At 48.1% G+C, this 27,865-nt stretch overlaps 1 protein-coding gene across 7 annotated transcripts in view; it reads right to left on the bottom strand.

The window, feature by feature from the left end:
* Nucleotides 1–27,865, bottom strand: part of IQSEC3 (IQ motif and Sec7 domain ArfGEF 3) — a 100,953-nt gene that overhangs the window by 63,566 nt on the left and 9,522 nt on the right. For all 7 annotated transcript variants that reach the window (XR_013993964.1, XR_013993965.1, XM_081058793.1 and 4 more), the window contains exon 2: nt 5,947–6,030. Coding sequence is in view for 4 of the 7 variants with exons in the window: in XM_081058793.1 (XP_080914919.1) it covers nt 5,947–6,030 (84 nt within the window). In the remaining 3 variants the exon portion in view is untranslated. The remainder of the gene's footprint in view (nt 1–5,946; nt 6,031–27,865) is intronic.

Genomic DNA, 27,865 nt, shown 5'->3' with positions numbered 1-27,865 from the left:
GGTCTTAATGAGCAGCTCTGGGGAGGTGGGCCCCCGCCTGGCCTCACTCACGGTGCAGCCCCCAGCACAGCTCCATGGACAGGTAAGTTTCCTAGGTACCCTCTGGTGACAGGGAGGGCTCATGAAGAGACCAGTCCTAAAGGATGGCTCAAGGCCTGGGGGGGAAAAATACACAAGGGAATTGACCTGGACAAATACTTGACTCCAAACATGAGTTTCACATCCCAGCTGAGGAAAGTCCTCTGAGCAGAAAGTCAAACGTCATGACAAGACAAAGCTTTCCTAACACTTTCTGGAATTAGTGGGGGATACCCACTGCCTAGGTAGCACAGTAATTTGACATCTATTTTGTTTTTGTGCCTACTGAGTCTGGCAGGGAAGACACAGGCGGAGCAACGATCACAGAGAGAAAAGGTGACGGACCACACGTTCATCAGGCGCCAGGACCAAATTCTCCTGCTATCTTGTTGTGGTCACCCCCAGGTGTGGAGCCCAGTCGAGGCGGATTCTGCTGTAACTACACAAGACCCTCAGAAGACCAGTGAGCAAACCTGCTCAAAAAGCTCAGACAGGAAGGAGCAGCCCTGCCCCTCCGCCTGCCGCTCTGCACTTCCGTGCAAGTTTGCTGTGCCCACACCAAACGGTTCTCAGTGCCAGGACTCTCACCTGGGCCAAGACGGCTGGCAGGGTGCTCCACTCCAGGGCAGGGCACTATGGGAACTTTTACAGCCCTGGGCCAGGTCACGTGATCCCAACTCCTGCAAAGGCCTCCAGGAACTAACCACTGGACCCTGAAGGCGACCAGACAACTTCCCCCTTGCCTTGCTGGGGTGAAGATGCAGAGACCCCAGAGCCTGGGGGCAGGGCAGCCTGGATGGACCTGTTCCCCCCAACACACACACCCCCGGGCCTGTGAGGAAGCTGAGGCTTTTCCATTCTTGGATGCAGTTCTGCAACCCCAGAATGCCCCTACCCGGTCCACTGGTGGGTAAAGCAGGTTTCCCAGCAGCCTCTGAGCCTCGGACGTGACAAATGGAGTAAGCACTGACGCCAAAGCTCCCAAGCCCAGCAGTTTGAATACTAAACTGTATTGATTGAGAATTTAATTGCTCCATAATTGCTGAGCAAACACTGGCTGCTCCATTGATCATGCCTCATGCTGGTGGGGAGAGAGGAAAGGAGAGCCGGGTGAGGGGCAGTGCTAAGGCAGGGCTCTCCCAGAAAGCCATTCTTGGGAGGGTGTCCCTTCCTCTAGGGCATCCAGGAGTGCAGTGTCCAGCAGAGCCCACAGCCACTGCCATACACACCTGCGGGCTGGTTAGCGGGTGACAGAGAGCTGTGTGTCCCACAAGAGAGGTGGAGGCACTGGGAGGGTCTGGTTAAGGCAGGAGGCGCTCTCAATGCACGCGGTGGGAAATACTGGCCACAGCATCCTTTTCTTAAAGTGGGGGGACATGTAAAACCCAGTTCACAGAAAAATAAAACTCCAGACGTTTGCACACTAGCGTAATAATAATGATTAATTCTACATGGCTGGATTCAATTTTTATTTTCTTCTTTATATTCCTGTATTTTCCACATTTCCAACAACTAGCAAGCATAACTTATAATCAGAGGAAATCATGTTACTTAAGATTAAATGAAATGTCTCAAAGGATTTCTCCTGTGCTACTAAAAAAAAAAAAATCATAGCAGCAGCTCCATGGAAAGAGGTTGTGTTTGAGAGTTAGACCTGGGCCTACCTGCCAGCTCCAAACTGATAAGCAGGGGTCCCTCTATCAAGACGCTGAACTTCTCTCCACCCAGATGCCTTCTCTGTAAACGGGAGTACGCAGCAGCTGTCTCACAGAATTAAGTGAGATAAATTATTAAGAGTGCTTAGTGCAACATCCCTGGAGTGTTCAGTAAGCGTTGTGTTCAATAAATATTAGTGTCTCTTCCATCCTGGAGTAGGGCAGGGCAGTTGAGGAGGAAGGACCAAATATTGGGGGTGACCCCACCGTCACCCCCATCCCTTCTTCCTCCCCAGAGCTGGAGATTATCCTGTTTCCTCCCTAGTGCCTCCCCTTCCTGGATACCCCTCCACCCCAACCTCCTGTCATTACCCTAACAGAAGCCAATCTTCCTCATCTTACCCCAGTGCCACCCATGGAGACAAATGGGCTGCCCTTCTACTAGATGCTGGGAAGCAGCTGGCCAGCGCCAGGGTCCTTGTTCCAAATGTCACTGAGAGCCTGAGAGGGAGGGGAGCCCATGGGATTGAAAGTACGGCTGCAATTACTAGCCTATTCAATTCCCCAGAATAAAGCCCCGCCATTAGCTAGCAGCAGGGAGGAGGTGGGGAAGGGGGATGAGAGAACCTGGCACACACTTGCTGCCCCCCGGGCTGGCTTTGAGCCCCCCACCCCCAGCTCGCAGCTGAAGGCCTGTTAGCCTGGTAAGCGTAGGGATACGTGAACCCAGGCACAACGGAGGCTGTGCTAACCCTCCGCCAGCCCCCTGCGCCTCCCTACTGCCCACCGCGGGGCCTCTTCTCTCACGGGTACGCAGTGCCCACATTTGCTTCATTCTGGACTTCCCATTTCTGGGAGCGTCCTCCCTGGCAGGCTCCAGGTCCAAGAGAGACCTCTCCTGACCCCCTCTCCCTCTCAGTGGCCGGGGAAGGCTGTCCCAGCACACACTCACAGGGCTGGGGCTTCGCTGTCCCTTTGGGAGGGGGCGAGGCTCTCCCCTGGGCTGAGGGTCTGCCTCAGGCTGCAGCAGCAGCTCCTCTCACGCGTGTGATCAGCGGCGACCACTGGTGACCGGCTTATACAGATCAGCGGCCACTGCAGCCCCCAGGGACGAGCCCAGGGGCTCGAGGAAAGGGATTCTTGCTCGGACCCACAGCTTGGGATGGGAGTAGGCAGGGGACAGGCCCCTCAAACTTGTGCTGACCTTGGTCACCATTGGCTTCAGCCGTGGTGCAGAGAAAGAATGTGAGGGGCCTCTGCAGCCAGCTCTGAGATCACACACCAACTGCCCCAATAATCGATCCTGAGAGCAGATGGATTAATTTGGATTTCTTATTGGGGTCACCTATAGAGACCCATTGGCTTGTGCCTAGAAAGCTTCAGAGGAGGCTGATCTGGCTGGAGTCTGGCTGAGCTGGGGGGAAACTCGACTGAGCAGTGGGGAGGAGCCTGTGTCTCCCCACTTGTGCTGGTCTCACCCCTGCATCCTCGGAGAGAAACCCACAGGGGAGGTTTGGGCTACATTCTCTGGAGGCGGGAAACCTGGCTAAAGGGAAGGAATTAAAGGTTACGAAGGGGTCACACGTAGGGTTGGAAGCAGGGATGTTGGGAATCTGATGGGAGAAAACTTATCTCAGGATGGAATTCCCCCAGGAGGCCAAGGATAGACAGACCGACCGACACATATACACTGTCAGAAAACATCTATATAGTCTCCTCCCAGAGAAGCAGAGAAACTGTCATCAGAAAAACAGACAGACAGATAGACAGACAGAAACACACTCTAGAAAACTACAAACCAGACAGACAGGACAACTTGGAATAACTGGGAACAGACACAGACAACAGCTGGACAATAGCTTGCAAACGCAGGTGCAAGTCTCCCTGCCCCCCCAAAGGGGAGGGCTGCAGTTGGCAGGGCTTACAGGTCCCTCCGTGAACCAGTTAAAGAAAACCACCCACCCTACTCTCCTCCCTCCCCAGCGCACCTCTGCAACAACCTTGGCACCTGCCCTTCAAAGGGAAACTGAGATAATAGGTTTCCTACCATCCCACCCTGAATCTCGGAGAAGAACCCTATTCCCTTGGAGCCCGGCTCACATGAGAGAGCAGTACCCTTCCTACACCCACCTCTCTCCTACCCCATCCCACCAGGAGCCAGGCTGCAAGGTTGCCCAGCCAGGTAGTCAGAGGAGTGTTGGCAGGTGAAAGAGTGGGAGGGGTGGGTATGATAGAGAGAAAAGACCGAGGAAAACACAATAGAGGGTTTCTGTTGCTGGGCCCCCCAGGACTGAGCTCTGTGAGGGTGTGATGTTACCCATTCTCACCAGTGCCTGGTGCTTGGGTGGCAGCTATTAAATGTTTACTGAATTGAGTTGGATTGATGGGGTGGGAGGCAGCGTAGACAGTTTTCCTCGATTCTCATCCCCTGCCAGGGAGGACATTTTTAGGAGGAAGAAAGCCATGTGTCTGAACAGGGACAGCTCATGGGAGGAGCCAGACCTCCGTCTCTTTCCTCCCAGATCACCCTCATGTTACTCCACTCTCTGTCCTCTCTCCCTTCTCTCCCACTGTCTCATGCTCTCATGCCTTTCTTTCCTTCCAGTTTCCAGATGAGCCATTTTCAATTTGGAGGCATCGCTATGCCCCACTCGATGGGGAGCTCCTCAAGGAGCCAGTGTCCTAATTGTCCTTATGTCCTGACACAGAACTTGACCCAAACACCTCTCAGGGCATCGCACAGAGCTTGCGCCTTCCCTTTGCCTTCCATCCTCGAACCTGGTCAGCTGCAGGTAACAACCATGCCTCCCACAGCTCTGGACCGAATTCAGGGTCTGGAGGTGTTGTTGTGGCCCAACTCCCATTGCTCCCTCCTCAGCATCCTACCTTGTCCCAGACCCCCTCCAACTTCCCTTTAAGGGAGAACCAATAGTAGTGCATTTCAGGGGTGATTTTCTGTCCCCAAGCTCGATAGCCACCATCTCTGATTACTATCTAGTTATTTTCCAAGGACAAGAGGGAAAGATAACATTAAGGGAATCGTTAAATCTTAAACCTGGAAGTGGCGAGCAATGGGAGTCAAACGCCCCCGTGTGTGTCTGAGCGTGGACACTAACGGGCTGTGTGGCTGTGAGCAAGTCCCTTGAGGACTCCGAAACCCACTTGTCTCTCGGAAGACAGGGATTATAAAACCTGCCTGGTCTTATTTCCCTAAGCAGTCGAGAGGCTCAGTGAGGTTATATGTAAATGTTATTTTCTAGATAAACCAAACCCTTCACATACAGACAGGGAAACTGAGGCCTAGAGGCATGAAGTAACTTGACCAAATGCATTCTGACAACAGGGGAATGTAGATGGGGCAAATGTCAGTCCAGAATCGGAGTATCTTACTCCAAGTGAAGTAAAAAACAAGAGAAATGTGCAGACCTGTGAAAAAAAGTGGTGGAAAAGAGAAGAAAGCAAAGTATAGTAAGAGACAGAAACTGACAGCACACACAGATCTAGAGGAGAGGGAGAGGAAATTGATGTGGGCGAGGAAGAGGAGAAATGGAGGAACAGAAGGGCAGAGAGCCAGATGAATGTGGAAGGAGAAAGATGAAAACATGATGGAGAGAGACTACAGGGAAAGGAGACAGGAAGAAAAAGCGCATATGAATAACCCAAAACAAGAGAAATAAGGAAGCCTGGGACACTGACACCAAACGCTGCCTTTCCTTCCCAGGTTGTCAGCTAACTCAACGAAGGTTTAAAAATCCCTAAAATTAAAGTCCGTCATCTTGGCTCCTTTATCGAAGGAGAAAGATTAGAAAGAAAACTGTCAATATTTGATATAAGAGGAAGGAGGGGCACTGTCATTGGTTGTGCAACTACTGAGTGCCAGACAACCTACTATGTGCCATGTACATGTGTGTGAATATATGTATATGTGTTAATTTCCCTTAATGTTTAAAAAACGTATTTCATATAGGCCGTTTACAGGGGAGGAAGATCGGTTTGGCATTTGAACAAAACTGCATAATGACCTCAAATTTGGGAATGGCTCATCTGGGGTTCAGAGGAAGGAAAGAGAACTGGAAGTATGAGGAAGGAGATACAAACAAAAACACAAGACTAAGAGTAAGAGGCCAAATGGCACAGCGGAGTGTGCTTTCCTCGGGGGGAGGAAGGACAGTGGGGGTGGGGAAAGGAGGAGCATCCAGCGGTCACTTCCCACCTTTGGGAGGCCAGGTCGGAGCAGGCGGGCTTCTGCTCGGTGTCCGCGGCTGGGCAACAGAACTGGTGCAGCACGGTTTCATTCCTGAGGGCAGAGCAGAGGGAGAAGGTCAGGGCGTGAGGAGGCAGGCTGACACCAAGGCACTTCTGCCTTGAAACCTTGCCCCTGTGTCCCGAAGTGGCCAGCACTGAGGCACTGTAGCCCAAGGCAAACACCACCTCCCGTCAACGGAACTGGTCCTACTTCTGCACCCCACCTCTCAGTAGGCTCAGTAGGCTCCTCTACATATATGTGCCATTGATTCCCTCAGGTTTCATCATTATCATAGTTCTTTATAACCCTGTTCCTCCCGAAGTTCTGGCAAAACAGAACAAGGTCTATTCCTCTGTGAGAATTGCATGCAGGAACCATCATAAAGCTGATCAGATACAAAGCTACAAAGCGCTCATACAGAGACTTGAGTGTGGCCAGCTGAAAATCCAAGGCATGGTGCATGATGGATTTGTTTGATGCAGAGGAAAACGCCAATCCAGGAAGCAGAGATGCGGGTTCCAGTGCCAGCCAGCCAGCCAGCCAGCTCTGTGATACCCAGCTCACCTTTTCTGAGTCTCAACTTACTGACTGATGAAATGAGGGAGTTGAACTACAGAAGTGGTTGGTTCTTAACCGTACCGTGTTTCCCTGAATATAAGACCTAGCCGGACCATCAGCTGTAATGTATCTTTTGGAGCAAATATTAATATAAGACCCAGTCTTATATAATATAATAATATAATACCGGGTCTTATATTAATTTCTGCTCCAAAAGACGCATTAGAGCTGGCGGCCCGGCTAGGTCTTATTTTCAGGAAACACGGTAGGTGCTTATTAGAATCACCAGGAGATTTTCCAAACTAGCCCTGCCTGGGCCCTTACCCTCAGGGACTGATTCACTTGGTCTGACTTGGCTCGGGGACACCAGGACTTTTTATATGCTCCCAGGTGACTCTAAAGGCAGCCAGCATTGAGAGCAATTAGACTAGATAATTTCCAAGGTTCCTTCCACCTCTAAAATGCTGCAATTCTAATATCCACTTTGAGCCAACTTGGGATTTAATATTGAAATTACTTTTGCACAAAGCAATGCTGTCTGTTGCCTTCTCTCCCTTAGCAAGCAGTCACCATACTGGGCATTATGGAGTCAGAGAGTGTCAGACCTGGAAGGGCCCCCAAAGATCACCTGAAGGGGAGTTTTTAACTTCTTTAGCTTCAGAACACTTTGTTCTAACCCAATATTTACTGGAAGCTGCTGAGTTTGACTATCTTCATGGAAGAAAATAACATTGGAGCCTACCTTAATTTGACAATAATAAATTCCAGAGAGATTGCATGTTTAAATGAGAAAAATAAAACGAGGGAAACTATAGATGGAAACTTAGGAATGTAGCCACTGTGTCGTGGAGACAAAACAAAACAGGAAACTGAAAAGCCAGTAGGAAAAAAAATAAACATCTCTGAAGACATAAAAGAAAAACATCTAGTATGGAAAAAGATACCCTATTAAGTCAAAACACAAATGATAGAATGGGAAAACATATTTGCAACATATATGACAGAAGGCACGTTAATATCCTACATTGAACTCCCACAAAGACAAACTCAATAGAAAAAATGGGCGGAGCACATTCAGAATTCCAGCTGACAGAAGAGGAAAGCCAAAGAGCAGATAAATATGGGGAAAGTGCTGGTGAGGGTGTAGGAAAGAGTAAACTGCGATAGCTTTATTCATACCACAGAACTATGCACGGTATCTCTATATGGAATCATGTGCTATATCTCTATATAGGACCCATTCTCAGTCCTTGGTTCTTAAAATGAAATTATGTGCTGTTGCTCTTGGCCTGGTTGGATTTCCACAACATAAGGCTAAATGAGAAAAGCTAGTTGCAGAGAAATGCATATAGTTTTGTAAAATAAACAATGACCCCTCTCCCCCAATGCAAATTCTATACATTGTATTACACTATATTCACATATGAATGCATACATAACTAAGCAGTTAACATTAGTTACCTCAGCAAGATGAGAATGGGAAAAAAGAGAGATAGGTAAGAACAGGGAAAGGAAAAAATACGTTCGATGTAATGTTAACTGAAAATGTTAAATATAAATCCCTACTTATGATATTACTGTAAATACATTAAAATTAAATATGTACCTGGAAGGGCTAGAACATGTCAGGAACCTACACAAATATTGATGTCATTTCAGGATGGATCATGGGCAATTTTTGTCTTGGATTATTATTAATTTAATAGATTATTGATTAAGTATAATCTACAGATTATAGATTAATATTTGATGCAACTAATACAGCGCTTTTAAAGGTCAATGAAGCAAATAATTGAATCTGACCCCTCATTTTACAGATGAGAAAGCTGAGCCTAGAGTGGGGAAGTGCTTTGTCTAGATTGTTCTCTGACCAAAGTCCCAGGTCAGTCTTCCCATCATTCCCATCGTCCTCACCCCAGACCCAGGTTTCTAGGGGCAAATCAGAGCCTTTAGAGAATTGTCTCGATCTCAACGTCTTGTGATAGCCCCGAGGGCTGCCTGGCACAAGAAGAAGGGGCAGAAGGGAGGAGGAGGCCCAAACAATGGAGGAGCAGGCGGACCCAGGTGTGTCAATAAAGCAGAGAACTTACCCCCCAGTTCCTGCCACCAAGTGTGCCTGTGCCCTCGCCCTGGTTCAGAACTCTGACAAAAGCCCCGAGAGCCCAGGCAAAGAGCCACAGCTGGTTCACCACAGGCAGCACTCGCATTTCAGGAAGGAGAGTGTACCCAGACACCGTCACCGGCTGCCTGTGTTGCCCGGGGCCTCTGTTTCCCAGAGGCAGCCTCGCAGGGCTGGGAGCTGCTGCTCTGACCCGGCACCGAGGCAGGCTCCAGGGGGGTTTCCCAAGTCCCCAGTCTCAGCTGCATTGGCCCATGCAATGAGCAGCACAAGCCTGCATGTCCCCAAGTCCTTCTACACCTCAGGCTCGGGATGGTAGTGCTACTGGGGTTGCAGTCTCTTTCGGGGTTCCTGCTGATGGGGTCCCTCAGGACAGTCCAGCTGAGAGGGGAAGCTTGCCTTTAGCCTTTCTCCCTTTCCCCCTTTGTCCACCTCCAACCTCACGGGCCTCCTAAGCCTGGCCCGGGGGCTCCCCATTAGAACCTCCCTTCTTGTCTTCTCTGGGAATTTGGTTCATAATGAATCATAAGTCCTACTCTACCTGCCTCTGACCAGCCTGGCCACCTCCCCTGCCTATAGGCATGGTCCAAGGCCTCTGACCTGGGCAGGTCTTAGCTTACATTGGCTGAATGCTGCTTTCAGCCTCCCAGACTTCCCTTCCCTCTGCTTCAAAAGAGAATCCGAACAAAGGGGCCCAAAGAATTCATTCCCATTAAAAATAAAATTGGAGACGTGATGAGACGGGTACCTCATCTCTGTAGTAACCTTCGTAAAACGTTTAACCCCTGTCTAACTCAGAAAAACATCAGACCAACCCAAATTGAGCACATTCTACAAAATATCTGACCAGTACTCCTCAAAAGGGTCAGGTCATGAAAACCAAAAAGATAGAAACTGTCACGGATCAGAGAAAAACTAAGGAGACATGGCAACTGTTGTGTGGTAACCTGAATAGGATCCTGGAATAAGAAGAGGATAGTAGTGGGAAACTAATAAAATACAAATAAAGGCTAGAGTTTTGTAGATAGAGATGATAGATGATAGATAGCTAGATAGATGACAGATGATAAAATCGGGGCAGCAAAATACTAATAATTGTGTGTTAGTACTTTACAGTGTTTACTATGTGGTAATTCTGTTCTAAGCACGCCACGTATTAACTTGTTAATTCTCACAAAACATCAAACAAAACTTTCTCATCACTCTCCAGAGAGGAAACTGAGGCACAGTGAGTGTGTGAACCGCTGGTGAAACATGCATTCGACATATACCTCGTTCCTTATGACAACTCTTATGGTGCGTTTTATTATCCCCCCTTTTTTTAACAAATAAGAAAACCAAGACTCAGAGGAGGTACGTCACACAACTGGTTAGTAGGAGAGCCTAACGCCCAGTCAGGCTTTGGAATCAAACAGCCGCAAACTCACCCTGGAGTGTGAGCCTGGGAAGGGCTTTCTCAGAGCCACCATGTCAGCACATCCCGGAGGCATTATTCACATTGCAGTCCGTGGGGTTCACAGCCTAATGCTGTGGCCCTATGAGTTCTGGAGTTAGAGGGGATCCTAGGAAATTGGCAATGGGAAGGGCTCCTCTGAAAAGGGAACATGACCCGTTCTCAATCCTTGGCTCTTGAAATTCCAAGAGGGAGGTTTGTGGTATCCAGGCCAAATCTAATTTCTTGGATTCTTAATTCCAGGGCCCATGACTTCAGGCAGAACTCAGCCCTTCCTGGGTTTAGCAATTCCCAAGTGCCCCAAATTGATGAGTATTGAGGGATAGCCGGATTGTGGGTGGATGTGATAAAACCTAAATGTGAGGCAGTCTAGACCCAGAATGAGGGTTTTGATGTGTTGCTTATCCCTGGTCATGCTGGGAGACAGAGCTGAGAAGGAGCTTGGGGTTCTTGGGAATGAGAGGAGCAGCTAGCTCAGGGAATTTCAGGCATTACCCAAGCAAGATAGGGGTTAAGGGTCTTCAAAGAAGACAGTGCAGACCTGAAGGAAGAGGAGCCTAGGGCTTAGCCAGAAAAGGACCTTGTTTCTTAACTAGGAAGCCAAGAAGTGAGAGGTGGTGCTGCCAGAGAAAAAACAGAGACTCCAGGGGCCAGCTGGCTGGCTGGAAGGAGAAGAAAACATCAAGTGCTGCAAGGAACTAATTAAAGCTTCAGCCAGGGCCAGGCACTTGAAATTATGGGCGGTTGTGCACCTATAACTTCCCACATCTATATTTAGTTTCAGACTCAGGATTCCACTGCAAGGCCATAAAAATAGTTGAGTGGTTTAGAGTAACTGATGATATGTGCAGTCCTGCAGTGCGGGAAGCTGGCGGACGAATGAAGAAGGAGGACTCCCAGCGGAAGAATCAAGAAGGAAAAGCGAGGATCCCGAGCGGCAACTTTGAAGGGAGAAGTCCCCCTCCCCTTCACCAAGCTGAATACAGCAGATTTAACCCCCAGTATTCGGAAGGAAGCAGCCAGGGAACCCCTCTAAGGGAGCTGTTTTGAGCTGCAAGAAAAGGAAGAAATCATAAAATCATTTCCAGGAATCCCCCCAGCCCCACTCAACCTGGTACTACCATCACTAGTGCTCATAGAGCCTGAAGACTAGGTTCCTTTTTTTTTTTTCACTTTCTCTTAACTTTCTCACCTCTTACAGGAAGGCTTCTTTATCTAACTGTGATGAATAGTAGGAAAAGATACCCTTATTTCCTCAAAAGTCATTCCTATCCCTGGGAATGGGCAAGGATGTGGGAGAAGGTTAAATATCCAAAACAACTTGAAAAAACAAGAACAAGTTGTAGGACTTACAATGTATGTTTTCAGGACTTAAAGTACAACTACCAGAATTACGACAGTTTGGTGTTGGTGTATGGATAGACATACAGATTGATTGAATCAAACAGAGGGACCGGAAATAGAATCAAACTTGTATTGATTCTTGGTAAAAGTACCAAGAGAATTCAATAGAAAATGATAGCCTTTTTAACAGATGGTGCTTTAACAATTAGATACCCATAGGCAAAAAAGGACTTTAATCCACAGTTTACACCATATATAAAAATTAATACAAAATAGATCATAGGTCAAAAATAACAGATACAACTTCTCAAAGAAAACATAGGAGAAAATCTGTGACTTTAGAATATGCAGAGATTTCCTAGATAGGACACAAAAAGCACAAACCATAAAAGAAAATAAATCATAAATTAGACTTCATTATAAATTTTTTAAATGTTCTCTTTGAAAGACTATTAAGAAAAATAAATAATTCTGAAGACTCACTAAGAAAATGACAAAGCTTTATAGAAAGATGTACAAAAGATTTGAACAGGTACTTCACCAAAGAAAATATACTAATGACATTATTAGTCATTAGGGAAATGTAAATTAAAATCACCACTGATACCACTACACACCCACTAGAATGACTAAAATTAAAAAGTCTGACAACACCAAGTGTTGAAAAAGATGTGGAGCATTTGAAACTCTCATACCCTTTTGGTGGGAATGTAGAATGTTGCAATACTTTGGAAAGCAATATGACAGTTTCTTATAAAGTTAAACATATACTTACCATATGCCCCTGCAATTGCATTCCTAGGTATTTACCTAAGATAAATAAAAACATTGAAACAAAACTATTCATAGCAGCAAATGTTCATAGCAGTAAAAGAACAGCAACTCTACACACATACTGTCAATTGGTCTTTCACAGGGACGCCAACAATGCACAATGGGGAAAAGACAGTCTCTTCACAAATGGTGCTGGGGAAACTGCATATTCACATGAAGAAGAATTGGGGGCCCATGTCTTACTACACACAAAGGTCAACTAAAAATGGAATAAAGACTTAAACATCAGATCTGAAACTGTAAAACTCCTAAAAGAAAACCTAGAGGAAAAGTTTCATGACATTGGTCTTGGCAATGGTTTCATGGATTGACGCCAAAAACACAGGCAACATAAGGGAAAATAGACAAGTGAGGCTCCATGAAGCTAAACAGCTCTTACACGGCAAAGGGAACAATCAACAGGGTGAGGAGACAATCGATGGCCTGGGAGAAAATGTCCGCAAGACTATATATCAGATGAGAGGTTAATTTCCAAAATACATCAACTCCCTCAACTGAATAGCAAAAAAACTAATAACATAATTAAAACGGGGCTAAAAGATGTGAATACACATTTCTCCAAAGAAGACATACAAACGGTCAACAGTTATGTGAAAGATGCTCAAAGTCACTACTGATCAGGGAAATGCACATCAAAATCACAATGAGAGATCTCCTGTTAGGACGCTAGTATCAAAAAAAATAAAAAAGACAACAAGTATTGGCAAGGATGTGGAGAAATTGGAACCCTTACACACTGTTGAGGGGAATGCAAAATGGTGCTATGAAAAACAGTATGGAGATCCTCAAAAATTAAAAATAAAGCTGCCACATGATCCAGAAATCCCACTTCTGGGTATTTATCCAAAATAATTGAAATCGGGATCTCAAGATGTTAGCATGCCAGCATCGTTGCTGCACTGTTCACGATAACCAAGATTCACAAACCAACTAAATGTCCAGTGACGGATGAATGAATGAAGAAAACAGACATGCGTGCTATGGAATATTATTCAGCCTTAAAAAAAGAAGGAAATCCTGCAATGTGTCACCATATGGATGAAATGTGACGACATCCTGAGCAAAACAATCTAAACGGAATATTATTCAAGCAATACAGAGGCACAAGCTTATTCATACGTGCACCAACGTGGATGAATTTCAAGAGCATTATCTTCAGTGAAGGAAGCTAGACACAAAAGTCTACACACTGTATGATTCCATGTATATGACATTCAGAAAAAGGCAAAACTATAGTGATAGAAAGCAGATCAGGTTCAGCAATGTGGCAGGGGGGCTAAACTAGCAAACGGAGCCCGGGATCATTGAGGGTGATGGAAAGTTTCGATAGCTTGATTGAAATCGTGGTTATAAAACAGTAGACATCTGTCAAAACTTATCAAACTACACATTTAAAATTGGTTCCATTTGACTACGTGTAAGAATACCTTAATACAGCTGATATTTTATAAAAACCCAAATCTTTTTGTTTTCCTTCTCACTTTCTTGACATTTCATCAAGAGGCTTTAGAATCATTTCTTTTCTAACTTCCCTCCTATTACCCACAGATAACCTAATTATGAACACCCCCCCCCCCCCAAGCAGGAGGAAAATACCACTGTATTTTCCCCTCCTTTCAACTGCTAGATTGGATTTTCAGAGACCAGATGGTTCGTGACTGAGCCAAAGGAGTCCAGGGGGCCAAAAACTAGGACAATGAGAGAATCGGGGGTGGGGATGGTTGAATGGGGAAAATTGTGGACCTGGGCCCAGGGGCTGAGAATCCCTGGAAGTGCATAGTACTAGTGCTGAGAGGCAGCTGGGCCGGACTCCACTCCTTCAGAGGGGCAGGCATGGTAAATGAGGCTCTTATTCCTGCCTGGTTTATCTCACTGAGTTGTGGGGATTCAGTAAGACTTTGGATGTGAAACTGCCGTGGGAGAAACACAATAAACCATGCACAGATGCAAAATCTTATCATGACTATTATTGGTATTATTCGTCTTTGCCACCAAAGGAACTCAGTAACCACAGCTCTGTCGTAAGCAGAGACCGCCCAGGATGCCATCTTGACTTCCTTCTCCCTAGTCCCCTACCCCTCCTCCAGGCCTGGGGCTTATGGGGGTAGATTTCCTTTGCTCATTGGCAGAATGTGCCACTGCATAGTCTTCCACAGAAAGCTTTGGGAAGCTCTTGATAAGGCAAGTGATTACATATTTTCCAGCAGCGAGGGGCAAAGGGCTACAGAAAGTGCCACCTTGGTGGCATCCAAGCCCGGGGAAGTACAACCGGGTTAGGTGTTCACTGTTCAGCCCCGATGAAGTCTGAGCTCTCTGTGTGGACCTCCCACTCGCCAGGATTTGCTTCTCTTTCATTCTCTGCTCACTTTCCTTTGGTAGCGTTTTAAAGGTCATCTACTCCATCCCCCCGCCTCCAAGGAATAGAAGGTTCCAGAGTCCTAGAGAGAGCTGTCTGCCTCTTCTTTGCAGAGAGCTTTCCCCTGAAAACACGCTGCAGCCTCTTCAGATGTTCATATGCAGAAAATGAGCTTGGTCTTCGGCAGCCCTTTGTTTCTCTCCTGTGTTCTAAGGAGCTTCAGTGCCTGCGGCTGCCTCGGGGGTCCACACTGAGATCAGAGGAAAGTGGAGAAGGCAGAGAGCATAGGACCTTACACTGCAACTCGTGCAGCTCTGCTTTGGTCTCCTTTACATATCAGGGAGGCCCATTAAGTTTAAAGTTTCCTCATTTAAAAAAAACAACCAGGAAGGCATTCATCTAACCCAAAGCCCTCCTACTTTACTGCAGCTGGCTCGTCTTGTCCAGTGGCAGCTCCTCTGGGAGAGGGACGGCTTGCCACCCGCCCTGCAATGGCCCTTCTTGGCCCTCCCTTTCTTGCTGGAGGAAGAGGTCCTGAGTAATCCTCCCTAACTCCTCTGTGCAAACTTTGCCTTGGATTCCTCATCTGTCAAATGGGGTTAATAACAGAATATCTTTAAAGCATTGTTTAAATGCTTTAAAGGATGGAATGGGTTAAAACATATAATGCACTTACTAGAACTTAAGTAAATACGTAATAAGTGCCAGCTGTTATTCATGCGCCCTCCTTCTGCCTCCTCTGTCCCCGCACCCTGCCAGTTGTCATGCTGTCATGTTCATGGGCCTTTTCTCTTCGGCACATAAACATGCTCAAATCTCTCGTCCTAAAAACATTTCCCCCCCTGCAACTCCTCTTCCTCCTACCGCCAGCCTTCCAGGAAGAGCTGTCTGCTTGCAGGGCCTGCCTTTCATCTGGATCTCCTGCCAACTTGCTAGACTATGGTTCTCCCCCAGAGCCTCCGAGAGGAACTCTCACTAGGGAGACCCCCCCCCCCACCCCAAGGATCTGGTTGCCCAATCCACTGGGAATTTCTCAGTTCTTACTTGGCTTTTCTGCAGTATTTGTTGGCCAAACCCTCCTTCTAGAAATACCCTCCTCCCTCAACTTCCAGGGAAGGGATCTGCTGCTCTTCCTACTCCTACCACCTGTCTTCATGGTCATAAGAGGAAACCAGCCACCGTGCTGGACAGAGCCCAGACGAGTTCACGGAGACGCCCATGTGGGAAAGAACCGGCAACCACCACCAGCCCACCAGCCATGTGATGACCATCCTGAAAATGAATCTTCCAGCCTTACTTAGTCAAGCCTCTCCAACTGATGCCCTATGGGCAGAAAAGAGTTCTTCCCAACGAGCAGATTTCTGAGCAAAACAGATGTTGCATGTTTTGGGGTGGTTACAAAACAGCAAGTTTGGGGTGATTTATTATGTATCTCATAGCAGATTCTGATGGTTGGCTTCCCCATCTCCTCACAAGCTGCTTTCGGGAGAGACCACATCTCTGCATCAGGTATTGATTGGATTCATACAGAACTTCACATCTGCTAGTCCTGTGAGATGGGCACTACTGTTGCATTATTCCCATTTTACAGATAAGAAAGTTGGTGCTGAGAGGCAGGAAGTGGCTTGTACTTACTTACATGTAGATTTTTCAGTTCAAACTACAAACAGAGGACCCCACCCCGTTTTCACACTTCTTTAAGAAGTTATCAAGCCAACCTCTCCCCAACAGAAAGGATCCCCTCTCCTCAGCGTCTTCCCACAGAGCTCAGAAGACAATGAACACTCCATACCTGCTTGCTGGTCCATTTATTTATTCATGGAGTACGTATTGCCTGCCAGGAACTTAACACACAGTAACTATAAAACAATAGACTGAAGTGGTAGATATTATCATCCCCATTTCACAGATGAGTAGAGAAGTTTAGTAACAAGGTCGAAGCCATAGTTCTAGGAAGAGGCTGAAGGTGGTTTTGTACCCAGGCTTGGTCCCAGCCCCCTGCATTATTCTACTGCCACAGAGGAGGCTGCGGGGTACAGTGGGCCAAACAGGAAGCCTGGGTTCCAGTTCTAGAGCGGCATCTAGCTGAGTGGTTTGGGGCTAGTCACTCGAGTTCTCTGAGCTTGTTCCCTTATCTGTGAAATCCACTATCACACCAGGTTGCTTTGTGTCATAAGAGGTAACCAGCACGAAAACTCTTTGTAGATGCTTCAGAGTGGAGGCAGCATGGGATTGCTAGTGGTTACTGCGATGGCCTCCTGACTGCAAGTCCTGAGCCCAGACTCCCCTACTTCCCAGCCCAGCTCATGGATCACCACCATGCCCTTCTGAAAGTGTGATTTTATTTCATGGAGGCGGCAGGCACAGGAGAATGACCTTGGCTTGGGTCAGGCCAATCTGAATATACATAGCACCTTTGCCATTTACAGCTGTGTGACTTTGGGAAAGTTTCTTACCCACTCTGAGCCCTTCAATTATCTCTCAAATAGGCATAATGATTATAGTCCTTAATCGGACAGTTAAAAAATTAAATGAGGAAATGTGTCTTAGGTCTTCAGCCCACAGCCCACAGTAGTGTATAATAAATGATAGTCACTCCGTTCTTAAATTAGTTGCTATACTTCCCAATCAAATGGCAAACTCCAGGCCAGCACCAATTACCTGGTCAACATTTGCTGAACCAAGGGCAGAGTCTGCCTGGGTCAAGTGCATTCCTGTTTAAAATTTCACTTACACAGTATAGTGCTTTAGCTGTAGTCACCACATATTACATTAGATTCTCAGACCTTTTATCTCATGGCTGAAAGTCTGTACCCTTCTACCAACCTTTCCCTATTCCACCATCCCTCGGGCACTGGCAACCAATTTTCTACTCTCTATTTCTGAGTTTGACTTTTTTTTTCTTTTAGATTCTACATATAACTGATATCATGCAGTATTTGTCTTTTTCTGTCTGGCTATTTGACTTAGCATAATGACCTCTAGGTCCATCCATGTTGTCACAAATAGCAGAATTTATTTCCTTCTTTTGGCTGCATAATAGTCCATTGCATATATATATATATATATATATATATATGTATATATATATATATACATATACATATATATGTGTATATATACATATATATGTGTGTATATATACGTATATATACATATGTACATATATGTATATATACGTATATATACACACATACATATATGACATTTTTTTCTATCCGTTCATAATGGAATATTGCATAATATATATATGTATATATATATGACATTTTCTTCTATCCGTTCATCCACTGATGAATGCTTAGGTTGTTTCCATGTCTTGGCTATTGTGAATAACGTCACACTAAACATGGGGGTGCAGATATCCCTTCAGGATCCTGTGTTCATTGCCTTTGATGTATATCCAGAAGTGGGGTTGCTTGGTAGTTCTATTTTTTAAGTTTTTGAGGAACTTCGTACTGTTCTCCATTGTGCCTGCACCAATTTACATTCCCACCAACAGTGCCCAAGCGTTCCCTTTTCTCCACACTGTTGCCAACACGTGTTATTTCTTGTCTTCGATAATAGCCATTCTAACAGGTGTGAGGTGGTACTTCACTGTGGTTTTGACTTGCATTTTCCTATGTGATGCTGAGCACCTTTTCATGTACCTGTTGGCCATCTGTATGTCTTTGGAAAAACGTCTATTCAGATCCCTTGCCCATTTTATTAATTGGACTGTTTCTTGCTAAAGTTATCTAAGTTCTTTATATATTTTGGATATGAAGCCCTTATCACATCCAAAATTAATGATTTGCAAATATTTTCTCCCATTCCTTCAGTTGCCTTCTTATTTTGCTGATGGTTTCCTTCACTGCGCAGAAGCTTTTCAGTTTAATGTAGTCCCACTGGTTGATTTTTGCTTTTGTTGCCTGGTGCTTTCTTTACCACATTTACCACAGTGGTGGGCACACAATGCTGCTGCGTCTTCCTTTCGTTACAGCACTGCCCACTTTATACAGCATTTTCTCGCATATTTTCTTTTCATCTTTGCACCACCTTGTGAGTTACACCCAGTTATTCTCCTTTGCAGATGAGAAACAGAGATATGACCTACTTTTCCTGAGGTCACACAGTTGGTAAGGGACAGAACCAGTATTGCGCTGAGGTCCTCTGTTCCTAGCAGTGCTCCCGCATGGAACAGTGAGGAAGGCACAAATACTCGAAGGAGGAATTTCATCGAGGCCTTTTCTAAAGCCATAGAAGGTAGCATGGTTCCATAGAAAGCCAGCAGGCTATAGGTTGGGTCACCGGGATGGCTCTGGTATCTCAGGCAGATTATCTGACCTCAGTTTCCCCAGCTATGAAGGGAAGGTCATAAAAGAACCAACTTCACAGGGTTGTGTGAAGGTCAAACAAGATAACACATGCCATGCTTAGTGTGCAATGCTTAGCATGTAGCAGAGGCAGCCTAGAACATGTGTACATGAACCGTACAGGAGGACGGTGTTCAGAGTCCCATTCTGCCACTTTCCAGTTAACAGTTTGGCCTGCCCAAGCCTCACTTTCCTTACCTGCAAGATAGGCTACCACCTCAGTGTGTTGTGAGACTAAATGAGCAAATATCTCTAACGTACTGAAAACTGTGCCTGGCCCAGTTAGGACACTCGTGCTGCTCCTAGACCCGGAGTTCCTCACCCTCAGCCCTGGAGCCGAACCCTGAAAGCCTCACAACATGCCATGGGGGTGGCATAGCTTCTACCTATATCCCAGTTTTGTGATTAGGAAACAGACGGAAGTGGATGGAAGCCTCAGCCGGATACCCCAGGCGGTGCCAAGCTCCAGATTCTACTCGGCCTGCAGGGCCCAGCGCCTAAGACATTTCCCCGCAGTCTTCCCTAGCTCATCCCTGTGCCCGCCCCCACCCCTGCTTGGGCGGTGGCACTCACTTCTGGCTCCCACAGCAGCCTCCTTGTGACACTAGCACGCAGCAACATGGACATTTTCCACGTTGTATTGCCAGTGTGTACATACATGTTGCATCTCCCTATTCTAGAGTGAGCTTTCCAGGACAGAGCACACGACTGTGACCGATTCGTGTCTACATCCAATATAGGAGGTAGCCTGGCTCGTGGCATGTAGTACATACCTTTTGTGGACTAAACACGCGATAAGGCTCTGTTACTGAGGATACTAGAGTGAATGAGGAATTAAACATGAAATGTGCACGTGCGTGGAGGCAAGAGTCCCACGTACGTACCACAGAGACACCACCACCATCATATGTGTGAGGCCATGTGCAAGCCCTTTCCACATATTCCCTCATATTAATCCTCATTTGACAGGTGAGGAGGCTCAGAGAGACTAAGATACTTGCTTAACATCACACAGCCTTGGCTTCCCCTTAGCCGTCTGGGGATGCCTGACTCAGAGCAGGAAACAGCCTGTAACCTGAGTGTGCCCAGAGGCCCCCAGCTCCCCTCCTCCACTCTCACGCCCAGTCCCAGAACTGTCAGGTTTCTTCTCCGTCCCCAAGCTGCACGCTGCCCTCTCTGCTTCCTGCCCAGTAGGGTGGTTCTGCCAGCAACCCCAGACCCATTCAGTTGCCTAGCTCAGAGCCTATTTCTGTGAAGCCCAGCCTCCTTTGTAGGGAGCCAGGAGGGCGCTCAGAGCTAGGCAGGGAGTCTGTGTGAATGACAGAGCCGGGAGCTGGGCTGCACCGAGCCAGCCTCCCTCACAGGCGATTTTATGACCTGGCAGACGGGTGCCTGGCTGCTGGGCAGAGCCAGCTAGAGAGGACGGATCAAGACCATCTGGCCCATGCCCGCCTCAGAGCTGCTTCGCACTGCACCCTACCTCACAATGGTGGAGCAGCGTGCCTTAGTGGCCTACTCTCCCACGCTAATCAATCGTGGGCATGCATTGCTTTTCCGGGGATAGTGAAGATAAATCCCAATCAATAATAGTAACTGCATCTGTACAGTGGTTCTGATTTATGAAACACTTTGAATGCCCTAAGAATAATCCCAGTGGATGATGGTAGTAGGAACAATAATATTATATATTATAATTGTAATTAATGTTAATATTAACGCCATTTGACTGACGAGGAAACGAAGGCTAAGAGAGGGTGGAGTACCTCCTATAACCCACAGCCGAGACTCCAGCCCCAGGCCCTTCCACTGCTGCACACAGCCCCTGGACCCTCTCACTGAGACTCAGCCTCACGCAGGCCTCTGCAGGGCGCTGCCACTGGGCCGCGAGAGAAAGAGCCTTGAGCTTGCCCTTTTAGCACAGGCAGACTCTTGGAGTTAGACAGGATCATAAAATCTCATCCAGCCAATCCTTCATTTGACTCCTAGCCATCTGCTCATGTGTGCCCACCAACCTCACATACCTACAGAAACACCTGTTGCTTCTGGTAAACCAACTACACTCAACATATTTGTATACACCTGCTTGGGTGTGTGCAAAGATTCATACACAAGAACATACACATGCCCCTTGGTGCACACACACTAACATGCACACCTCACTTCGTGAACATATCCAGAGCTCTCATAAAAATGCACATAGGGGGCCGGCCCAGTGGCTCAGGCGGTTGGAGCGCCGTGCTCCTAACACCGAGGTTGCCGGTTCAATTCCGGTTCAATTCCCAGGTCGTCGGTTCAATTCCCACATGGGCCAGTGAGCTGCACCCTCTACAGCTAAGATTGTGAACAACGGCTCTCCCTGGAGCTGGGCTGCTGTGAGCAGCTGGAGGTCGGTGTGGGCTGCTGTGGGCTGCTGTGGGCTGCTGTGGGCTGCTGTGGGCTGCCATGTGCCACTGGCAGGCACTGTGAGTGGCCAGCAGCCTGTAAGAGCTGTCATGAGTGACTGTGAGTGGCCAAACAACGACCGGCGAATGACTACCTCAGCGGGGCAAGGGGGAGAAGGGGGGTCCGCAAGGCTCCTAATACCAGCATGGGCCCGGGAGCTGTGTCCTACACAACTAGACTGAGAGACAATGGCTTGAACTGGAGTTGGGGGGGGGGGAGGTGGAAGAAGCAGGGGGGAGGGAGGCAATGCACATAGGTCCTAAATATACGGCTGTCCCTCAGGATCCCCTGTGGATACCCAACTCCTTGGATGCTCAAGTCTGTTATATAAATGATATAGTATTTACATATAAATGGTATAGTATTTGCATGTAACTTACACATGCTCCTGTTTATTTCAAATCGTCTCTAAATTACTTATAATATCTAATACAATGTAAACGCTATGGAAGTAGTTGTTATACTGTGTTGCTTAGGGAATAATGGTAAGAAACAAAAGCCTATACACACTCAGTGTAGACACAACCATGTAGGCCTGAGGACACAGTACACAGCAGCAACCATGTAAACGTTTCCTGCAGGTATTTCTCATCCACAGCTCGTTGAATCCACAGGTGCAGAACCCACAGATACAGCGCGCTGACTGTATTCCCAGTCTCACACTTAATATAAACTCCCCAAACCTATGCACACACAATCCTGCATACACGTGTACGTGAATGCACACACACTCACTCGTGGATGTTTACTCAGAGCTACACATATAAATATTTTCACGTACGACACTACACACACCACACACACGCACAGGACTGCAACCATGTGGACCATGGAAGGACGCGATGACCTGCAAATCATCCCTCTCGTGGCTGCATACGGATGGCATTCTTCCAGTCCTCTAGCCCAGTCCTGCATGGCATGACAGGGATGAGCGGGCCAAGGGCCAAGTTCAGAGCTGCAGCAACATGAACAACTGCCATATGGGCATGAAGCCTCCAGCCTTTTTGTCCCTGAACATTGAGCCACGTTCCGGATCAGGCCTTGCCTAAGGGAGCACTTCCCACACGACAAGGGAACCCGTTCCCCACCCCCGACCCCAAAATGGGGATAGCTATGTCAGGATAGAAGAGGCTAAAGCCTTCATGTGACTCTTGAAGGTGCCACTTTAACTATGTGACCTTGGGTGGATCACCTTAATATCTCTGAGCCTCAGTTACCACATCTGTGAAATAGGGATAATAATACCTTCCTATTAGGGTAGTGTGGATGAAATGAGATAATAAATGTACACAAATGCCTAGCAAACAGCGGAAATTATTACATGGATGTTGGAAGAAAGATTGAATACGTGAACATCAAATGGTTGTGAGCTGCACTCCAAGGCTCTTTGTGCAGCACTGCGCTCCCTCTTGTGCCCGTTGAACCCAGTTTTCTGTAGTGGATCCCATCAGTCCGCTGCTCAAAGTTCCCACCCCCACGGCCTCCCATTATTATGCTATTGCTTCTCCCATCTTAACCAACAATCTTCAGTCTTGAACCCACTGCCCTCTGTAGCCATCATCCAATTTCTTTACTCCTTTTTGTAGTAAAACTCACCAAAGACTTTCCTATCCTCACTTTATACTGCCTCTCTTTCTCTCATTTTTTAAACTTTTCATTAGAGAAATTTCAAACATATTTTGCCAGTCTTCTACCCCCAACTTTTTTGCTGGAATATTTTAAAGCATATCCCAGAAATAACATAATTTCACCCAGAATGTATCTCTAACAAGTAAGAACTTTAAAAGGATATAACAGTATCATTATTACACCTAACTAAATGAACAATAATTCTCCAACATCAGCTAATACATTACCTGTGTTCAATTTTCCCTGATTGCCTTGTAAATGCCTTTTACAGTTGCTTCATCTGAATCAGGACCTAATCATTGTGTTTGGTTGATTTGTCTCCTAAGTCTCTTTTCCCTTCTCCCTTAAACCCACACTAACCAAGCTTTCACCCCCATCGCTCTACCAAAACTACGCTTTTCAAGGTCACCAATTACTTCCGTGCTGCTAAAGCGAGCGGACAGTTCTCATTGCTCACCTTGCTCCAGTGTCTGACTCCATGTTCCTGCCCTCCTTGCTGAAACACTCTTTGCTAGAACACCAGACTGGTCCTCCAGCTTCGCCTCTCCTTTGGCGGTTCCTTCTCAGCTTCCATCCCCACGTCTGACACTGGTGTGCTCCAAAGCTCCACCCCTGTTCCTCTTCCGTCTTCTTTACTCACTTCTAGGTGATGTCATTCTGTCTCAAGGCTTTAAAAGTCATCCCAAATTTATACCTCCCTTCCAAATCTACTGGTCGTCTCCAGTTGAACGTCTAAGAGGCATCTCAAAGTTAACATGTCTAAAACTCTACCCGTTATCTTACCTCCCACCCCCAGATTTCTCCATCTCAGCCTTCCAGTAACTGGCCCAAACTCCAAGACTCACCCTCAGCTCGCCTTTCTCTCACACCCCACATGAATCCCTCAAGAAGTACTGTTGCTTTGATTGCTTATCGCCACTTTTGCTGCTTTATCTCTTTCCCGGACATTGCAACAACCCCCTACCTGATTCTGGCTTTCTTCCATCTTCAGTCTATTCTCAACTTAAATTCAATCGAGCCACTGAAGTTCCCTTTAAGCATTCTGTGCTCAAAACCATCCAATTTGTTCTCTGTTTTTCTTAAGTAAAGGCCGAACTCTTTACAACAGACTCAAGGGCCCTTCAGTGGCTCTCAACAAGAAACACTGGTATTTAGGCACAGGACTGCCCCGTGCATTATAGGATGTCTGACACAGCCCTTGCCCCCCCACCCCAATGCCAGTGGAGCAACACTTTCCCTCCTGTGTCCGTGTGGTTTCGCTACCACAAAAGTACCTAGAACCTCCCCTCAACCCTGCCAGCCATTGTGACAAGTAAATAGTCCCCACACATTTCCACACACGACCTGGTGGGTTTGGAAATCTCAGCTGAGAATCTCTTACAAGATTTGCTGCACCCCTGCACTCTCCTGCCCTGCCTACCCCCATGTTGGCTTTGATCAGACCTCACACAACTCTCCCTGCACACACCTCTCTGGGCCCCTGTGCTGGCTCTTGCCTCTGCCAGGAATGCCCCTCCACCTTGCGGAGCACTGCCTCCTCCCGTCTGCTCAGGTGTTATCTTCTCGGTGAGGCCTTCCCAGGGCATCCTGTTTGAAACTGTTTAAACCCCTTTACTGCCAGGCCCCGTTTTCTGTTTTATTTTTCTCCAGAGCACTTATCCCATCAGGTGTTCTATATGTATTAATTATTAACCTTGTTTACTTTTTGTCTGTATGCTTCATGAAGAGTTTTGGGGGTTTTGATTCATTGCTGTACCCCAGTACCCTGAAATAGTACCCTGAAATAGTAACTGGTACACAGTAGATAATCAACATTTGCTAAGTGAAAGAAAAGATACAGATGCCATGAACATAAATTTGAACAAAGAAAACAAGCACTTTTGAATCATGGCAATAAAGAATTAATTTCATTCTTAGCGAGGACTGGCGTATGCTCCGCCTGGGGTGGTTAAGTAAGGGGAGAAGCTACGAGAATCTCAATTTATTTCTCAGATCAGGAAGACTTCCTGAAGGAGATGGGATTTTAGGACTCACCTTCAGCTCATTTTGCACCAGATTATAACACCTTGCCAGCTCCCCTAAGTAAGGGAACAAAAGTAAGCCACGCTAGAAGGTTGGTGAAAGGTTTTCAGGCTGGGAAGCACAGTGGATGAATCTTATTTCTACTGTAATTTACACGTCTGTAGGGTACTACAGCAGCAAGTCAGCACCTGCAGGGCCAAGTTCAAATAGAGCCTCTCGATAATGTCTGCCCACTCCTACCCCTGGTCATACAGAGACAGGCTGTCCAGATCTTGCCTTCCAAACTCTCAGCAGACAAGAAGAAAGGCCCTAGATTCACAGCCATACAATGGAATACTTTGCAGCTATTATAAAGAATGAGATATTTTTTTTCTACTAAAGATGGAAAGATCACCAAGATAATTAGGGGAAAAAAGCAAGGCGCAGAACAGCACATAGTATGCTACCATTTGTATAAAACGAAAAAAGAAAAAATATATATAATATGTATTATATATACACACATATATGCTCCCCTACCCCCCCACCCACATACACACTTGAATGTACATAGAATTCCCTGGAAGGATAAATGAGAAATTGCTAACAGTTGTTGCTGGTGGGGTGGCAGTGGGGGTGAGTAGCTTAGAAATGGGTGGGAAGACACTTTTCACTGTAAACTCTTGTATCTTTTAAATGTTGTACTATGTCAATGTACTACCTATTTGAAGAGTACATGGAGTTAAAAAAAAAAAAAAAGAACACAACCAGGCTGACAAAAAGAAAACCAATAGGGTCAGGGGAACAGTTCGGCATTTTTGGTGTTAAAACAAAAGACACCTGCCCAAGTACATGTGACCTGAAGTCAGAGGACAGAATCTTTCAAGTAGAAAGAGCCCAGCGGCATTAGCTGTCTGTCCTGTCTGTGGCCCGGGGCTGAGAAAACCATTGGGTTCCCAGTTGCTATCCAGAGCCAGGCAGGGTCAGAATTTGCATGGTTGGGGCAGGGAGTTTGGTGGTAGGGATCTGGCCATACCTCCTGGACCCCATAGCTCACTCCTGGATCCTAAGAGAGCTGTGATGAGATGAGATCAGAGACCCACAAAACCATGTGGAGCAGGAAAGCATAGGTGTGTTCCCGTGAAAGGAAAGAAAACTGGGAGAGTGGGAAATAGTGGACAGAAAGGCCAGGGAAGGAGGTATGACTGTCTTCAGATACTTGAGAGGCTGCCAAAGAGGGAAGAAGTCCTGTTCTGAGTCCTCTGGAAGACAAAGGAAGGTAAGGATGCGCTCTGCCTTCAAAAAGTACTGTCGGGCCTAGTTTTTGCCAGAGGGTTCCCAAAATAACAGCAACTACTCCAGACCTCACTGTGCACCAGGCACTTGGCTGGCTTGGTAATTTTTTTGGCATTACCTCTTAGTTTACACAGCAATCCTATGAAGTTAGTACTAATTGTATCCCCATTTTACAGATGGGAAAACCAAGGTTGGCACTGTCACTGCTCAAGATCACACAGCGAATGCATGACGGAGTCAGGAGTCAAACCCAGTGCCACACTCTGAACTCTTGTGCTTCATCGCAGGTTGGCCCAGAATTCTAAGATTCTGTGATCCTATAAAACACGAATACAAACATGGCAAGGCACCTCTTGCTGAGGTGTCCTGCGACAAGGAAGTCTAGGGGAGGTGGATGCCGAGTAAAAACTGGACCTCGGTGACACCGTCCTGATCCCTGCTCCTTAGTCACGACCCCCCCCCAGACCCCTTCTTCTCCCTTTCTTCCTCAAAGGGAATCCACGCAAAAGCAGCCAGGGCTGGGACACGCAAGGCCTGGGAAAGGAGCGCACGTCGGCGCCGAGGGCCCGCGCCCTGGAAGGAGGCTGAGAGGGGTCTCGGCGGGTGCCAAGCGGCCGCAGGAGCGTCGGAACCGGGGGTGCCACGGCCCCGAAGCCCCTCCCCCCACCCCCAGACGCGTGGGCGAGGCGGGGCGCGCCAGGCCGAACCTGCGGGGCGCGGGGGCGGGGCGCGGGGGCGGGGCGCGGGGGCGCCAGGCCGCACCTGCGGGGCGTGGGGGCGGGGCGCGGGGCGGGGCGCGGGGGCGGGGCGCGGGGGCGGGGCGCGGGGCGGGGCGCGGGGGCGGGGCGCGGGGGCGCCAGGCCGAACCTGCGGGGCGCGGGGGCGGGGCGCGGGGGCGGGGCGCGGGGCGGGGCGCGGGGCGGGGCGCGGGGGCGGGGCGGGGCGCGCCAGGCCGAACCTGCGGGGCGCGGGGGCGGGGCGCGGGGGCGGGGCGCGGGGGCGCCAGGCCGAACCTGCGGGGCGCGGGGGCGGGGCGCGGGGGCGGGGCGCGGGGGCGGGGCGCGGGGGCGGGGCAGACCGAGGGAGCAGCCGCACTCGGGCCGGCCGGGGGCGGAGAGCGGGCGGCGGACGCCGGGGACGGCGGAGGAGGGCGCGCCGGGACCGCGCCTCGACAGCGTGTGACTCAGCACCGCCTCGCGGGCGGGCGGCCGCGGCGTGAGGCTTCCCCGCGCGGAGGGGCGCGTGGGCCGGGCGATTCCGCCCTGCTCGTGGCAGCCCGCCCGCCCACACACCGCAGGCCTGACGCGGCGGTGCCTCCCACCGAGCAGCCCCCGGGACGCGGCCGGGGGAGGAAGGGCTTCCCCGGGCTTCTGAGCGAGGCTGGGGGCAGAGGGGGGGAAGGAGACTCGAGGCGGGAGGGGCTGCATCCCGAGCCCCGCCTGCTGCTGCTCCGGGTTTCACTCGTTAACGCCCGAGGGGGCCCACTGGAAATCTCTAGA

This window comes from Rhinolophus hipposideros, assembly GCF_964194185.1.
Source record: "Rhinolophus hipposideros genome assembly, chromosome: 9".
NCBI classification, from domain to species: domain Eukaryota; kingdom Metazoa; phylum Chordata; class Mammalia; order Chiroptera; family Rhinolophidae; genus Rhinolophus; species Rhinolophus hipposideros.
This window is presented reverse-complemented; position numbering and strand designations above follow the sequence as displayed.